The sequence below is a fragment of the Channa argus genome, chromosome 12 (assembly GCF_033026475.1).
Source record: "Channa argus isolate prfri chromosome 12, Channa argus male v1.0, whole genome shotgun sequence".
Classification (NCBI taxonomy): Eukaryota; Metazoa; Chordata; class Actinopteri; order Anabantiformes; family Channidae; genus Channa; species Channa argus.
Genome location: NC_090208.1, coordinates 9329890 through 9347448, shown reverse-complemented (window position 1 = coordinate 9347448; position 17559 = coordinate 9329890). Strand labels below are relative to the sequence as shown.

General features: G+C 38.4%; 2 protein-coding genes across 3 annotated transcripts; both read right to left on the bottom strand.

Annotated features, from left to right (window-relative positions):
- Window positions 1–3582: 3582 nt before the first annotated feature.
- On the bottom strand, window positions 3583–6944 carry LOC137137472 (programmed cell death 1 ligand 1-like). 2 transcript variants are annotated; one of them, XM_067523761.1, is made up of 4 exons: window positions 6649–6944; window positions 5481–5557; window positions 5023–5376; window positions 3583–4754 (listed from the first exon to the last, which is right to left on the bottom strand). In XM_067523761.1, exons 2-4 carry the CDS (start codon window positions 5551–5553, stop codon window positions 4567–4569), a joined length of 615 nt encoding a protein of 204 aa, XP_067379862.1. In that variant the 5' UTR covers window positions 5554–5557; window positions 6649–6944; the 3' UTR covers window positions 3583–4566. The 2 variants fall into 2 exon arrangements, with proteins under 2 accessions (XP_067379862.1, XP_067379861.1); XM_067523760.1 differs by having other exon boundaries at window positions 3583–4757; window positions 6649–6923.
- A 1100-nt stretch (window positions 6945–8044) lies between these two features.
- Window positions 8045–16389, bottom strand: LOC137137468 (NLR family CARD domain-containing protein 3-like). Its single transcript, XM_067523748.1, has 9 exons — window positions 16219–16389; window positions 15117–15251; window positions 14718–14822; window positions 14198–14382; window positions 11917–13711; window positions 11586–11759; window positions 10433–10606; window positions 10281–10327; window positions 8045–10130 (listed from the first exon to the last, which is right to left on the bottom strand). Exons 2-9 carry the CDS (start codon window positions 15215–15217, stop codon window positions 9598–9600), a joined length of 3114 nt encoding a protein of 1037 aa, XP_067379849.1. The 5' UTR covers window positions 15218–15251; window positions 16219–16389; the 3' UTR covers window positions 8045–9597.
- Between the last annotated feature and the right edge of the window lie 1170 nt (window positions 16390–17559).

Below are 17559 nucleotides of genomic sequence, written 5' to 3'. Positions count from 1 at the left end.
GTTTTACTGCAGAGAGAGCCCACAGATGCGAAGGCCTGGGGAAAATCCAAACATTAATAGCCGCTGGTTATGTGAAAGAGGTTTTGTGTAGTCAGGACTTAGAGCTGCTAGCTCTTAACCTACAGCCATACTATCCACCGAAGGAGTTCAGTCTCGTGATCACCATCTGTGTGCAGATTCCTCTGAACACCAATGCAGCCATTGCCGGCCATAAAACTCACACCTTCGTGGTAAGGGCTGCAGACGCAGCACTCGGATGCTTGCATCATAATTTCTGAAGATTTCAACCATGTGACCTTGGACTCCACCCTTCTTCTTTCTACCAGGTTGTTGATCGTTCCAGAAGGGAGAACAGGACAATGTTAATTTAAAGGATGCATACACAGTTAGACTAGTTCTCGGACCAGTTCCGATTGAGGAAGTTAAGGTTGAGGTCCTTAACATCCATAAGTACTTCGGGGTGTAGCTGGATGACAAGCTGAGAAGAAGAGACCGACTAGACTTCTTGAGGAGGCTGCAATCCTTTAATGTCTGCACAAAACTCTTGAGGATTATCACTCCCCTCCAAGAAATACTCAGCGCCAAAGCTCTTTGTTACTGATGGATTTATTCCTTCTTAATTAGCACTTGTTGGTCTTGCACTTAGGTATATCCACCGTCAAACTATCAAAACATAACACATCACATAGACAAAGTACAGGCTTGATCACAAAGTAGATAAAACATTCATATGCAAATAAAATGTAAAGCAGGATGCAAACCTAATACCTCGCTGGCTGCACATGTGAGAGGTAATGAATCCAAATAAAACATGTCGAAACAAAACAAAACAAGACAAGACACACCACATAAGACACCATAACTTTAAGCTTGGAGTTATCGTTCCACATGTTTTTCTTAACGAGCACTTGTCTAAAAAGTGTCCGTGTGCAACATAAAGGGACCCATAGTTCCTACCTAACAGCAATTAAATAAATCACACAAACATTTAAATTTAAACGATATTGAAAAATTGTATAAATAATATTTATGCTAAATAATATTTACAGTATGGTTTGCTGGGAAGGCAGCACATCCAAGAGAGACTTCTCAAGGCTGCATAAATTCATCAAGCTGGCTCTTTGGTGGGTTTGAAGCTGGATCCACTGGTGACAGTTGCAGAGAAGAGGGCTCTCCTACTCCCTCTCCTACCTGTTCCTAGAAGGCCATGGCCCCACATTACCTCGGATTTTGTAACTGGACTCTTCCTTAACCAGTAACACAGTCATCTAACTGTTGTTGACAGATTGTCTAAAATTCTTTACTTCATTCCACTCCTATCCAAAAAGACAGCCGAAGCCCTGGTCCGATATGGATTTTGGTTCCACAGCCTCCCCTGTAACATAATCTCTGACAAAGGCGCCCCCTACCTGCCAGACCTTCCACAGAATTAAACCTTGAAATATTAATTAGAGCTTTCCTCATTACCAAAAATCTCAGAGGCACAGCAGAAGCCACAACAGAACCCTTACCACCAGATTCAAGGAGGACAACAGGATCTTTCCTTATGCAGAAACTGGAGCGCAATGGAGGCTCCACAGGGCAAAGGCAGGACGTCTCTACATTCACCTGCTGTGAGTTTGAAACCAATGACATTTATTTTACAGAGATGGACCTGTTCAGTGTCTTAGCACATCTGCTGACACATTGACGAGTTCAGCTTCTTTCAAACTACAATTTAAATGAATCTGTGGGTTTTGGGGGGAAATAAAAATGTTTGCATAGGCCTGATAGCTTTTATTTTATATTGACTTTTCTCCTTTAAATACACGGACTTCATCAGACATCATCAAGTTTTCCTTAATGTTAAATGTGGTCCCGGTTTCACAGTTTTATGTCCTCACACTTCAGTATTATTGGACTGAAAAAGCTTTTATTGCCTTACACTTGGAAAGACACGAAGCCATCTGCAGAAGTAACACCAGTAACAGGAAGAGAAAATGGTACATGACTTATATTTTCCTTAAAGTATTAAAAGTAAAAGTACTGGACTATTGTTTATTTTGTTTGGTTGTTTTTTTAAAGGGGGCGGGGGCGTAACAAATTAATGGTAATAGACAAATGATGAGTTGAAGCCGTTTTAACTATGAGCTGATGCTTTTTATCCGTTTTATTTCTGAACTACTCATGAAAACCTGTCTGTAACATCGCATAGTGACAGTAACAGCTCTGTAATTTCAAGAATAAATCGCTGGAAATAAGCTCAGGACACTCAAAATTAAAGAGCCGCAAAAATCCCTTAACAAGGGCAAAACATGATTGTAAAAATCATTGGAGCATAATTTTGTTCTTTGCACCTGATTTATTCCAAGTAAACACAGATGGTTGTAATCAAACTACGTAATCCAACATTTTAATGTGCCAACTCAACTAGGGGACACTCTGGACCTGGTAACACCACATGGTCCCAGTATTAACATATCTCCTGCTCTTAAGTCTTCTATACAGCAAGTTGTTAAATGCTACATGAATCCAGAAGTAACAGCAAAGTTCCTGGCACGCTTTACGTAATAAAATAACAATACTATATACACAAAGAAATTTTGCTAGAAAAGTTTAAAAATATATATAATAAAACAATTCGGACTGACAGGCCAAATTATAATTTATAAAAATGCACTTTGTATGACAATTGACACCACACAACATTTAAACTAAGTCAAAAACAATACCAACCACAAAGATGCACTCAAATCTCACAGCTACCGTTGGGCCTGGCATCAGCCAATAGCTTGATCCTATTCTGAGGCACGAAGTGAAGACACTTATTAGTTTTGTTTTGGTTGATGCTGAAACACTAAGGGAGGTAGTATCAAAACTGCAACTAGCTCATTCACAACTATAAGGATTTACTAATACAACCAACAAGTTAGAAATGTGTCCATCTGGATTTACTACTTAAAGTACTATCATAGTACAGAGACAGTTCTCGTCAAAGTAGTCAATGATATTGGGACAGAACAATTACTGTAATAATGGACCCTCAGTTTTAGTCCTCCCAGACTCAGTCTTTTAATGAGACTGAGGGAACGCCTTTGGCCTATCTGGAACGGTTTTGTTTTTCATCTTATCTGTTAACCAATTTCTTGCTGAAACCCCAACGGCTCAGAGAGAGAAACTGGCACCAAAATTAAATTGTCTTGGACTAACCCCAAGCCAACAGGCCAGAAATCTTAGTGCCATCTTTGATTCAGAACTGAATTTTAAGGCTCATGTGGGGCCTGTTTAAGATGTCTCAAAAAGTAAGTGTTTCAGTTCTAACTGTATCAAACCTTTTTCAGAGGAATCAGGGAGATTCAGCTGTACACTGATTGAAAGCAGAATAATGAAAGCAAACACACGCTATTAGCATACGTCAAATAATAACACAAAACAGTAAAGTGCTGAAGTACAGCATATTACCTATAGTTGTACTGTTTCTCTAGCCTACTGTAAATAATCTCTTAACATAGCAAATATTAATCCACCGTCCACACAAGCTACTGTTACGGTTTGTATACGTAATGTACAAGGACCCAAGTAAGGAGACGGAGAGAGGAGATATAAAGAAAAGGGTATTTATTAATAAATCGGTTGGTTTGACACAAATGAAAATCGCTCCAACAGGAGAGTAATAAACTTTACAGAACTAAAGACAACAAAATGACAGACTATACATGAAACAGGGTGCACACATAGAAGACTGACACAAGGCAGGGTACATTCAGGGACCAGACTAGACTTTAACTAATTCTAATACCCAGGTAAGAGGGTAAATTAACAGGGACCAATAAACTAAACAGGAATAGACAGAAGGGAATAGGACCTAAACAAACTAATGCAAACCTAACAAAGGAGAACCAAACCACTAACACAACAAATAACCGAACCACATAACTAGGAACAACAAAACCACGTAACAAGGAGAGACCAAACCATAGACCAAAACCCTTGACAGAGTCCGGACAGGGATCAGGCAGGATACAAACTTGTGACGAAGGCAGACTGAGTACTAACACACGTTTACACATAACACAAATCAGCAGAGAACAGTGGGGAGAGCAGGGTATAAAAGGTCAGGGGAACATGTGAAACAAATCAGGACAAAACGAGGAAAGTAAAGACAGCAAACAGACTCACAGGAAGAGACACAGGAGAATCAACAAAATAAAAGCCAAAAAAGGAAAAAAAAGCTAGATAACTAAAACACGGGGACAGGACTGTGATAGCTACACTGGACGTTTAATCAAACATCCTTCAAATGAACGTGTTACATCAATCCGTGTACAGCTGAATCCCAGAGTGCAGTCGGTCTTCATCAGTTCACAGGATCTTGCAACAGAGGTGAAGTCCTCAGTCAGATAAAACTGAGTGGTGGGTGTAGAGTTGAACATAATTAAAAACACTTCAAATTAGTTTCTGACACGGTCTGATAATGTAAGAAGACAGTCCAGCATTCAGTCCCTTGGTTTTTTGACCCACGTCTTGGACAGACACTCTCAAGACTTAAACAAATGGGGTCTTCCCGTTAGAGTTTCTCTGAGAACTTTAATATTTGTTTTTTTTTCGTGTCAATGATGAAATACAAAAACTGAAGGCCGCGCAGAGTTGAGGCTTAACAACCAGTACAGCTGCTGATAGCGTCAGTATCAGTAGAAAATAGAGGATGATTTGTCCCCAACTTCGTGGGTGTGGACCTGAGAGAGTCAGTCTCTTAGATTCGGGCTGATGAACAGCTGCTGTAAAGAAAAGAGAAAACATGTTGTTGATGGACAGTTTGATTAGTTTGATAATTATCATTAGAGAACATTTTTACTTTTATAAATGCAGTATAACAAAATCACCACCCATATATACATATGTGTATATACACATATATAGATCTTGACAAATCACACAATGCTCAGCAGCCACAGTCAAAATCTAGTTTAGCAGCCCAGTCTTCATAAATCTGATAACATCCATGAAATGAGGTTTTCTACTGGGTTTACAGAGTCCACTCACCTGTGACACTGAGTCGACATCTGTCAGAGCTAAAACCGTAATCGGTTTTTACTTCACACAGGTACAGTCCTGAGTCCTCAGTCCTGAGTCTAGACAGATGAAGTCTGATTCGTCCTTCTCTGAGAACGTCTTTGTCAAACTGGACCCGTCCCGAAAACTGTTGATCCTGAGACTCTGAGACCTCAACACCATCATGGAGACGAAACAGGACTAAGTGCTCTGTAAACAGTTCACAGTAGATATAAAGAGAGTTGGAGGAAGTGTCTGGTTTGGTGGTGAAGGTCCACTCCAGTGTGATGTTGTGGTTCTCCTCTGCCTGATAGGACGTCTGTGTCACATATACTACAAATGTCCCTGTTGAGGAGACAGAGACACAAAGTGAAGAGGAGACAACATGAGACCTAATTTTTTTCCTTTTAAATTTGACTCTGAATAATAAAGTGAAGACATAAACTAACCAGAGACACATGAGATCAGGTTGATGAGCAACAGGATCCTAAAGATCATCGTCATCATCATCATCATCATCATCTCCCTGTGAGAGGAGACAGAGGAGGAGCGTCAGAAACACATTAGATCAAAGTTACAGGTGAGAAGAAGACAAAGTCTGACTTCATTCAATAATTACAACATTTAATCTTTTTCATCAAACTGATTATTACACACAACTAAACAACTGTGAACTACAACAATTACAATTTACCAGAATGTTCTGTCTATTAGATTCTGGTGAATGTAAAATAAAAACTTTAAATCCAGGTTCAGAACAGCATCTGTGTACAATATTTACTGGATCACACAAAAGTCTGATGTGTTAAACATGTTTGTAGCCTGTCTGCTTCCTGACAACTGTGCCACAAAATAACTGATGTAAACACTATTTATGACACCAATGTGTGACCCGTACATTTTAATTTGTGTATGTGCTTTGTTGCGGTGTAAAATTGCCTTCAGTTTTGGCATAAGTGCAGTTTTCCCATTGTGAGTTTTCTAATGCTCGATCTTTGAAAGGCCACTAGTGGGCAACGAAAGAGCATTTGGGACCTAGAAAATTCCTTCTCACAATCTGGCAGCTTGTTGTTATTCCATTCAGCGTCATTTCTCCTGTTAAACAGGTTAGTTTGACGTCCAGCCTCAACCAAATGTCCTCAGAATGAATTGTATGAGTGTTTTGAGAGCTGGGCCTACTTTTACTGAACTAATAGAAGCGGTGTTGTGCAGAGGTTCATATGTGTCATGTCTGACAATCCGGCTGGTGCAAGACCATGAAGTACAAGTCAAACAACTTTAAATCAATATAAAAGCTCAGGGGCGAGCAAGGACTTTAAAACAGGTGTAATGCGGTCTCTCCTTCTGGTTGTCCGCTGAGTTCTGGGTCGCCACAGCGCCAGTTATATATATATGTATATGTTAGTCCCCAAACTGGTTTGCCAGCAGGGCCGTTAAAATATTATTAACATGGCAAGAACACTGCAGATCAAATTAGTGAACATTAAAGATGAAAAGGAAACGAATAGTAAGGATTTGGAGTTGCTTTAAATCGATTTCCGAATCTGCGTTTGCGCGGACTTTACGTGTGAAAAAACACTGGAACGCAACACGAACTGTGGTGATGTTTAAACTTACTGCTCTGAAGACAAACGAGGCAAAAGTTGTCATCTGAATTATTCTGCTTCCCTCCACATTAAAACCGACTCCGCAGTCAACGACGTTAGGACTTTTTCCTTCAGATGATCAAGTGGATGTAAGTGGCTTCGTGTCTTGAGACACATTAAAAACTAAAGCCAGCGGCAGCTAAGTTTCGTTTAAGTCTCTACTTTCGGTTTGTGTACTACGAAAGGCCAAGACACTCGGGGATTGTTGCAATGACAAGTGAGTTCAATGGATTTCTGTTTGTATTAAAGATCAATATACCGAATTTGAAGCAGTTTTTCTGTAGTTTTTTCATAAATGAAATGCAAAGTCCATTATTTTGTCTGTGCATGACACCAAAGTGGATCTGAAGTGAAACAAAAACAACGTGTCAGCTGTTTTATGACCAAAGAGCCTCATTAGTTTAAAGTAGTTAAATGTCTCTGCTGCATTACGACAGATGAGCTCAGTTTCAGAAAAACTGACTCTGTAACAGATTACAGCAGGAAAAAAATCTAACTAACTAACACCCACAGATATATTTCAGGGTTATAAACGTGTATAACAGGTCTAAAATAAAGAAATTATGTATTTAACTTTTTATGCATTTTACTACAAAGCATCTTCTAATTTTGCCTTAAAACTTTTAAAGTGGTTATTTTTACAATGTGAACAAATGAAAAATGTTTTTGCACATGGTTGATAAGTTAGTAAAATATCTCTTCTTGACGATACTTAGACTCTTTATACAAGTGTGTCTGTGTGCACAGCACTATTTCCTAGTTGTGTAGGTACTTTATTGTCATATTTATAAATGTTTAGACACACATTAATGTCTCAGTAAATGTGATCAGATTTTTTTTTTGGCCTTTTGGATTATCCCATGAGTTCAGGGCTGCCACAGCAGATCGATTGTCCCCATGTTGATTTGTCCAGTGCAATTTGTAGATGACACGACAGTAGTGGGGCTCACAGATAACGATCTGCTCCTGAACACATCCAAGATGAAACAATTGATCATTGCCCCCACAAGGAATAGAATGGACATTGTACCATTATTCTTTAAAGGGGACTGTGTGGAGAGACACACATTTCTGGTTCCTGGGAGTCCACATCATGGAAGACCTGACCTGGGGCTGAAGCCACGAGCAGTTTCCCAACAATAAGCTCACTTCACACAGATCATTTTTTAATTGGCCTAAAAACAGCCAAAACATAAATCTACTGTAAAAAACACCATAAAAAAAATCTAAAAACTGTAAGATGAATATTATTTTCCTCCAAATTGTAGCTGTGACTCTGTGTGTAGGAAGAAATTCGGATTTGCAAGAACATTACTGATGGTTTAATGTATAGTTCAATTTGCATTTCTCAGTCAATTATACAGGCAGCGAATAAAATCATATTTAATATAATCAAACATAATAAACAAACAAAAAAACGTAATCAAGAAACGAACCCACTGCATCAGCATCCACAGTCTGTACTTTGATATCTTCAGCTCGTATGGGGCTCAGCCAGCCTTGTTCTACTGCAGTCACATCAACTTATGACCACTGAGTCTGTGTGGTCACCGTATTAACGCGTGGTCCATTAAAAACTGAAGTATCTGTTCAAACAGTCACTTTCAAAATAAGTTGGCCACTGACATCTAAACAAATAAACTACAGCGTCCCTAAAGTCTCACACCGCATCCTTCATATGGAGCAATTTGCAAGATCAATTTTATGTGGAAATGTTGGTTTTATGTCAGACATTCAAAATAAATTCATATATTGACGTACTGTACATATAATACAGAACATTCCTTAAATCCGACAGACGCTTTAAACTCATATCTACTAAAAAAAAACAAGGTTTCTTGTTCAATGCTTTTACACCAGAACAACTGGTTTCAACTTTTTTGATGACAATGTATATGTATCTTAATATAAATATAAATATCTTTATACACTGTTCACGTATCAGCTTACGGATGCTTTAATAATATACAGAAAAAAATATATTACATTTAATTTCATAATGTATACATAACTTGTTATGTACAAACATGTTCTGATCCAGTCTAAGGTCATGGCTCATTCTTTACATGTTGGAAATAAACAATGAAAAAAATATAAAGTTCCTCTTACACGTTCCCTGTTTTAAACAAGGAAGCAAAATAATACACAGACATAACATTATACAGTTCTCTGGTTTTGCCTTTAATTACAATAGCAAATATATTTATCCTAGAGTTCTTAAACTGTTGTTAGAAAACACTTCTCCATAATTTAAGATGTCTGAAATTTCACCTTGCAGTAAAAAGAGCAAAAATAAGGCAGCTTGTTGTGTCATAATTATCCAAAAATTGCTACTTTCCAGTCAGGAGAGTTCAGAACATACTGAAATATTTTCGACCTCATTGCAGAGCATATCAATGTTAGATCCCTCACAGTGAGCTTTAATGGTGATGCTTTTGAACCTTTTATGCTTCATATTAAAAATAAATGACAGTAACACAAGATACAATGCAGTTTATAATGTACAAACTGAACAACTGACAACTGAACACACTGAATGTTTCAGTGAAAGCCGCCAGTACTGTTGATAAAAGCTAATATTTAGCTTTAAAATGAGCACAGTGTTTTACAACTTCATAGTTGTAAATACTACAGTAGTTGTAAATACTGTGAATACAGTTCAAAATACTCCATCAGCCTCAAATAATTATACAAGCAAACTATTTGCATTGCTTACAGAAAGCTGGTGTCTCTTCTAGATCAACATATTTCCTGTCGTTTGGTTGTTTTGGGACATTTCCTGACATATTTTTAAGGCAGTGAAGATTTGAACATGTTGCTTACACCCGATTTTGATTTTTGTAATTGACACATATCTAGATTGCTAAAACTACTGGTAGGGACAATTCAATTAGTCCTTTGATTCAATGGGACATGTTGGTCAAGTAGGCTGACAAATGAATACAGAGGAATGTGTGTGAAGCTCAACAGCAGGGTAGAGGGTCTCACTGAACATTGATTGGAAGGTATGGAGTCGAGTCCGACTGTCAGAAGTAACTCTGTAGAAGGACAAAGCACCAGCTGGTTTATCCAGATACACTCCTACCCGACTGGATCGTGAGGAGATAGAAGTTACGCTGACACTCATGTTATTGTGGAGAACATAACATCCATCATCAGAGCAAATCAGACTCCAAGATTTGTTACTGTGTCCCAGCTTACAATCACTATCATCCCCTTTCCTGCTAATGTTTCTATACGTTAACCCAATGTTGAAAGGCTCCTCCACCTCCAGCTCAAAGTAGCAGCGTCCATCTAGACCCTGTTTACAAAGCACTTGTTGAACCTGATCAAACCTTTCTGGGTGATCAGGATATGTCTGCTGCTCCTCCACCCAGGTCACCTTTCTGTTGTCTTCAGAGAGACAGAGATTCTTGTGAACCGTGTTGGGGTCCAACGTGAGCTCACAGGCATCTGGAGGTAAGAAAACACTTTATTTCAGGAACAAAGACAGTAATAATACAGTCTGTGAGCTTTACTGGCAGCAGTCGAGCCACTGAGTGACAAAAAACTCCATCAGAATACTACATACTGAACAAGGAGGAAAATACAGTTAATACTTACATTTCCTGAATCCTGGCATCATTCGGTGACATCCACAATGTTCAACACTGTGGAGAAAATAAGTGTTAAAATCCATTTGACCATCACTAACCTGAGTGTTTCATTCAGACTTCCAGAACTGGGTCATTGTACTTAGCTAGAGTTATATTTACTTAAGTATGCTGAGCTTGTAATGTGGATCATTCTTCAGTTCAGTGAGTTGATTCTTTCCTGATGTTCCTGGGTTGTTGTAGCTCAGGTCCAGCTCCATCAGATGTGAGGGGTTGGACTGTAGAGCAGAGGCCAGAAAAGCACAGCCTGTATCTGTGACCAGACAACCTGACAACCTGTGAAAGTACAGGGTTGTTAAATCAGCATCAGGGATGGAAACTGTATAATGAGCAGTGCTCCAAACATTTCCTGAACTTGAACTTGGCATGGCCTACCTCTCCTCTCTGTGCCAAGCATGCAGAGGATATAAAGCCGTGCAAAGTAGCATAGTGGTCCCCGTTGATTTACAAATTATTATGATTGATTGTCTGATGCAATTTGTTTTCCTTATCCCGAAAGCAGCAGGGCACATGAGTTAGTGCACAGTGCAATGATGGACAACCATCCACTGTGTTTACCTGGATTTATTCAGAAATTCATCTCATCAGTTATGTTTAAAGGTTTTTCAGTTTTAATGTAACATTAAAAATATCTGATTTAGAAAACATGCCACTATGATGTGGGAAAATACAGTAAACAATGACATTTCATAATGTTGATATGTGTTCAAAAATGTACTAGAATGATCTGTAATCTTAATCAAGAATTGCACAATTATATATATGTATTAGCAACAAACATAAAGCAGAACAGATTCAAAGATAAAAGTCAAGTACTTCAGGTAAATCATAAATCATGTACTTAGTTTACTTACTTATACTAATCTGACTAACACAATATTTCTCTTCAGTTAGATGCAAAATGTACCTAAAATAAAGAGATTGCAGGAAGAGCTGACATTAGCTTTTTCTTCACTTTCATTTCACACATAGCAGACAGTCGAGAAACTGCATCACAACAATCACATCGATAAGTTCACCACCATTTTTCTCACTCAGCAAACTTTGCACTGGAGCAAATAAAGTGCTGAAAATTGGTCGGCATTCCTACTCAGAGTCTGTCTCACTGCTGAGCCCTGTGCCAGTTCAGGGTGAAACTTTAGAATGTTTTATCTTTTAGAATTTTAGAACGTAGACATTTGTAATTTCCAAATGGATAAAATGTTGTCCAACTATTAGCATTCTGAGACATGTTCTCCGTTACAGAAATACTTACTTCAGTGTCTTCACTCTGCAGCACTGACTCGACAGTCCATGACAGAGCTGCTTTACTCCTGAATCTCTCAGATCATTGTTGCTCAGGTCCAAATCTCTAAGACACGAGTGGGGTAATGTGAGACTCATGACCAGGTGTTCAACCCACTCTGCAGTCACTTTGCAGTCTGCTAGTCTGGTGGTGGACAATGGGGAAGTAATATAACATGAAACATAAGTTAAAAGATATAGACATTGATTTCTTGATATGCAACTGAGAACATACACCAGTCAGAAGTGAGTGAAATAATGAAGCCACAATATTTTACACATTATAGTAACAGTAAACTTACATGGCCTTTCTGCTGCTCCTCACAGCTGGTATCAGCCTCCTTCTTCCTTCATCTGATGTGTTGTAACTCTTCAGGTCCAACACGTCCAGATCATCCTTTGATATTTGCAGCATGTAGGCCAGAGCAGAGCAGTGCAGGGGAGTCAGCTCAGTTTTTGAACGATCTCTCAACTTCAGACATTCTTGAATCTCATCTTTGACTTTATTGTCTCTCATCTCGACCATAGTCTGGAAGAGGTTGATGCAGTTGTCTGGAGAGATGGTCTTTCTTCTGATGGATTTGAGGTAAGTCAAGATTTTCTTCTCTGTCTCTTGATTTGGGTCTGGTGATGTCAACAGACCTTGAAGGAGTCTCCGGTTAGGTTCAACCATAAGACCAAGAAGGAATCGCAGGAAATAGTAAAGGTGGCCATTGTTCTTTTCCAAAACTTTGTCAACTGTCATCTTTAAAAGATCAAGTAAAGTTTGTTCTTTGTCCTTCAAATTCAGGAATTCTTTGAGCTCTCCTAGGTTCTTGTTTATGAAACAGTCATAGACGTAAAGAGCTGCAAAGAACTCCTGTATGGTCAGATGCACAAAGAAAAAGACTTTTTTCTGGGAAAACAATCTCTCTTCTCTTAGAATTGAGCTGCAAAATCCAGAGTAGATACTTGCTTCTTTCACGTCAATGCCACAGTTTTCCAGATCTTCCTCATAGAAGATGAGGTTGTTCTTCAGCAGATGAACAAATGCAAGTTTGCCAAGTTTTAGAAGAAAGTCTCTGTGTGTCTTCAGAAGTTCCTCTTTGTTGTCCTTTGTCTTCTTGTCATATTTTCTGCTTCTGCGTTTTGTTTGGGCAAACAGAAAATGTGACATCATCTCTGTCAGAGTTTGAGGAGTTTCAGCGTCTTCATCTCCTCCAAAGACTTCCTCAAATAATACGGCTGTAATCCAGCAGAAGATCGGGATCTGACACATGATGTCGAGACTCTGTGAAGATCGGATATGTGAAATTATTCTGTCAGCAAGACTCAAGTCCTGACTGAATCTCCTCCTGAAGTATTTCTCTTTTTCTGGGTCACTGAATCCTCTTATTTCTGTCACCATATCAACATACTTTGCAGGGATCTGATTAGCTGCTGCTGGACGGGATGTTATCCAGAGTCTTGCATCAGGAAGAAGGTTACCCTGGATGAGGTTCACTAGGAGATTACCCAGAGATGTTTCTTCACTGACTGATGTTACCACCTTAGTTTTATCAAAGTCCAGTTGAAGTCTGCTTTCATCCAGACCGTCCAGGATCACTATGACCTTACTTTTCACAAAAACTGCTGAATCCTTAAGATCGTGATCGTGGAGCACAGGGTGGAATTCAGTCAGGAGCTCGTGTAAACTTTTCTCACATGTACTGAGATTCAGCTCTCGGAAAGCGATAAAGAAAACAAAATCCACATCCTGGTTGGCTTCCTCTTCAGCCCAGTCGAGTATAAATTTCTGCACAGCAAATGATTTTCCAATGCCTGCTGAGCCCTTTGTCAGGACTGTTCTGTGTGGTTTCTGTTGGCCGGGCAAAGATTTGAAGATGTCACTGAGCCTGATGGAATGTTTAAACGATATGCGCCTTTTCAATTGACCTTTGACGGGACCGAACTCATGCTCTGCTTGTGGCCCTTTGCTCTGCCCAGTGATGATGTAGAGTTCGGTATAGATGCTGTTCAGAGAATTCTGTTGGTCACCACAACCTTCAGACGTCAGAACAAATTTCTTTTTCATTGCTTCTCTGAAATTCTTCTTTCCTTTCAAAAGAGGGCTGATCCCTGTAATAATCAAACGCATAATTTCAAATTCCTGTGTGATCAATAGCAAGATCGTGTAAACACAATATCTGGACTTTAATGTGATGTTGTGGCTCCTATTTTTATTCAATTAAAGTGTGAATACCAGTTGAAAACTGATAACTCCAATAAATGGTGCATATGTTCACAGTAAAAAATGTGATGCTTCATTTGTTTTTATAATAACCTATAATATCAAGAAAACCACAATAACAAATTTAACACTGTTTTACTACATTACTAATGATAGTTGTAGTAGGAGTAATTTTTTTTTTTTGTCCTTTCGGCTTCTCCCATGAGTTCAGGGTCACCACAGCAGATCATTTGTCCGCATGTTGTTTTGGCACAGTTTTTGAGCTGGATGCTCTTCCTGATGCAACCCTCCCATATTTCTACCAGGTAACAGTAATAATGGCACAAATAGTGCAGGCTGGTAAAAATATTATTATTGTAAATATTTAAACTTACCACTCTCTTCCTCTGCATCTCTTTGACGTTGAGGATCTCTTCTGAGTGTCTTCCCACACTTTGGGCAGGAGTCGTCTGCAGCTGAATCAGACTGGTCCTGGTCTGAGCTGGTACACTGTTTGCACAACCAGTGTCCACAGATGAACTGGACTGGATCCCTCAAGTCTTCATTACACACTGAACAGCTGGATGGAGAGACAGACAGATGACTAGAATGATCAACAAATGTCATATTATTGACACAGCTTTATATAATTTCCATTTGAACAATGTTTGACCTGCTTAGACTGAATCTGAAGCTGATTTAAATGCTGCAAGACTGTAGTGACCAAGTAAATTAAAATGACTGACCGTGATATAAGACATTACCATACTTGTGATTTCAGCTATAATATTTCCAGATATAAAGAAATCTTTATATTAAACACACATATGTAAACACGCGTGAACTTCAGTGTAGTGGTGTCTGTATAAAGGCCATTGAAACATTACACTTTTAGACTTTTCATTAACAAAATACCTTTGTTTCTTTTCAGGACCAAAATTGAGGGGCGGGAACATAGATGCTTCACTCTTCATAGAGACGCAGCTCGGACTTGGAGACTGAGTTTCAGTCATCTTTGAACTATAACGAGGAAAGATTGATGCACATGAAAAGGTCTAGAAATTATTAAGCACAACTACGAGTTTTAATCTTTTGTAGAAGCTTTGTAAAGTTGTACCGAGCCACTTTACACAGAATCACAACATCAGTGGATAACATTTAAATATTGGGACTATAAGTACAAACCACAGGTATTATTCTACACATATTTTATGTATTTTGTGCACACAGTAAGGTGTTAATTGCACAAACAACACATGGTAGGATTTCATGAATCATTGTGTCAAACCACCCCACTGTTTGATGTAACATTACCTGACTGACCGACTGCTGGAGCCCAGTGGCTGATCAGACTTTAAAGCAGAAGGGCTGGAGGACGTAAAGTCGATCCGTTTTCTCTTCTTGCTGCCTTCCATTTCTTCTGCTGCTGCTGCGTCGGAAACACAATAACTGCAAGTCATAAAAACAAAGAAGGTTTATTTATGTTACAACCTATTTGAATGTGAGCACGTATAGTAAGTTAAAATTAAAGTTTTAATTAAAAGTTTTTAAAAAATGGATACATTGAAGTTTTTAATTTGTGTATTAAAAGCATATTTCTGGCTGTAGCAGGTCCTAACGATACTGAAGTGGTTAGTGGCCATGGGGAAGTTCAGGGGTCTTAACCATAGCACGGTCTGTGTCATAAAGATATTCAACAGTGGATCTCAGCTGCTGGAACCTACAATAACAGTTTTTATATTAATTTACTTATTTATATATTTATTTATTTTAAAAAATTAGGATTTTAATATTTCAGCAGGAACGAGGGATGAGAAGAGTTTAAGATGCACACATAGCAACAGAAACATGGATAAATAAAACGTACAAGTGAAAGTTTTAAAGAAAAGGATGGAGGAGGGACAGAGTCTGATTCAGGAGCAGCACAGGTCAATGGATCACTCACTGCCTTGAATTCTATTCCTTGATTCTAATTCTTAAAACGCTGGTTGTAATTTAGTTATAACACAAGCAGACTCATATGGACTCAATCGATATATATCTATATAAAAGAAACTTGTTTTACACTGAATTTTTATTATAGTGAAGACAGTTTCTAATAAGATGATGATGACAGTGATGAGGATGATGAGATGATACGTTACAAAATATAATTATACTGTTATATAATGATAAAAGAAAGATTTGCACTATAATACCATGTAATTTGTAAACAAACGAACTCGTTTGTGCTCGTCTTTTGCAGTAAGTTCTCCACAACCTATCGTGACTGGGACATACGCACTTTCACCACGAAAACAAAATGTCGTCTGTGTTTACACACACAAACACTACAACACACAGACATCAGTCACTAAAACACACGTTAACCAGCTCACACACGGTAAAAAAGACTGGATCCAAAGCTGCTACTTACTTGTTCCTCAAAAACGATTCGCTCCGTGTCGTGTGCGTCGTGAGTTAACGTGGCAGTGGTGAGAATAAAAACATAAACAACGGAAAGACCCGTTGTTTAACTTTCGGTTTCGATTTTCTACAGACAAATGAGAAATAAAATCCCCTCTGTGTCCAGCAGCTGGTTATATGAGGTTTTTTACTAAATACAGCTACAGAAAACCCCACAGCTCCACCTGTTGTAATAAGGAACCATCTGCGAGGGGCAAAAAACAGGTGGGACGTGACGTTTACTGTACTACACACTACAACTCTATATAATCTTATTTATCATTTAATTAAAAATGAGCTGAATCTTTTTCTTTGTGCACAACAGCACATTTGTATGCAAACGTTTGTGCAAACATTGTACATATTTTAGACACTAAACACAACCCCTGCAGCAAACAGACATTTCCAAATGAGCTAATTGTGGAGCACTAACTGTTAAAGACTCCGGTGGAAATATTCTTGCCGGCAAAAGATACAATACTAGATTCTGATAAATGTCACCAAATTGCGGATGCATAGGTTCTGCAGTCAGAGAAGAAACAAATCTGTGGGTAAATCTTAACCAGGCCGTGAGTTCAGGATCTCAGAAAAGTGATCAACAGGAAGGGTGTCTGAAGATTTGCATGTCAAGAACAGAAAGACTCATAGCTGCAGCTAAATGCATTTTCAAGCTGTGATATCTACTTAACCTGGGAATTAGTGCCAAATTAAAATAAACCTAAAGTTTTTTTTCTCTTTTTTTTTTTTTACTTTGTGAAATAAAAGAATTGGCTTGACTTTTTTGACATTTTAAAAGTTTAAAAAATATGAACATTTTACATTTTTACTGTCTGCTTTCTGTAAGGGCTCAATTTCCTTTTTCTTTTCTACATCGAAATTCATCCCATTCATCCTTTTCCCACTTTTACTGAATATGTTGCATACAGCTGTTTTAAATACTTTTTCTTTTTTCCATTCAGACATAGAGCTTCCTCAGAGTAAAAATGTAATCTCAGTTGAAAGCTTTTAATTCCTTCTTTCTTCTATGGTTTTGTGGTTTTTCAGTTTGATGAGCTGTTATCAATGGAAACATTTGCCTTAACTGCAACTTCCTACTGACTGACAGTGAACACAGTTTGTCAGACTGATACAGCTTTAACTGTCTCAGCATGTTGTGGACTTATTCACTGTAGAAATGTTTCTTAGATCATCAACATTTCAGTTTTGATTAAAAAATACAGTGAAACTGATGGAAAGTCTTCCGGGTTCTGTTAAAAAACAGTTGATCCTTATGACTGGCTTAATTCCAACGAGCTGCACTTTATATCACCTC

What these genes read in the sequence shown, in the direction of transcription:
- LOC137137472 (XM_067523760.1), bottom strand. Translation starts at nt 5,553, where the DNA reads ATGATGATGATGATGATGATGACGATGATCTTTAGGATCCTGTTGCTC. An exon ending in CCTGATCTCATGTGTCTCTG is followed by an intron (nt 5,377 to 5,480) that starts GTTAGTTTATGT and finishes TCTCCTCAACAG; the next exon opens with GGACATTTGTAGTATATGTG. An exon ending in ATGTCGACTCAGTGTCACAG is followed by an intron (nt 4,758 to 5,022) that starts GTGAGTGGACTC and finishes TTTTCTTTACAG; the next exon opens with CAGCTGTTCATCAGCCCGAA.
- LOC137137468 (XM_067523748.1), bottom strand. Translation starts at nt 15,217, where the DNA reads ATGGAAGGCAGCAAGAAGAGAAAACGGATCGACTTTACGTCCTCCAGC. An exon ending in TCCAGCAGTCGGTCAGTCAG is followed by an intron (nt 14,823 to 15,116) that starts GTAATGTTACAT and finishes TCCTCGTTATAG; the next exon opens with TTCAAAGATGACTGAAACTC. An exon ending in AGATGCAGAGGAAGAGAGTG is followed by an intron (nt 13,712 to 14,197) that starts GTAAGTTTAAAT and finishes TGATTATTACAG; the next exon opens with GGATCAGCCCTCTTTTGAAA.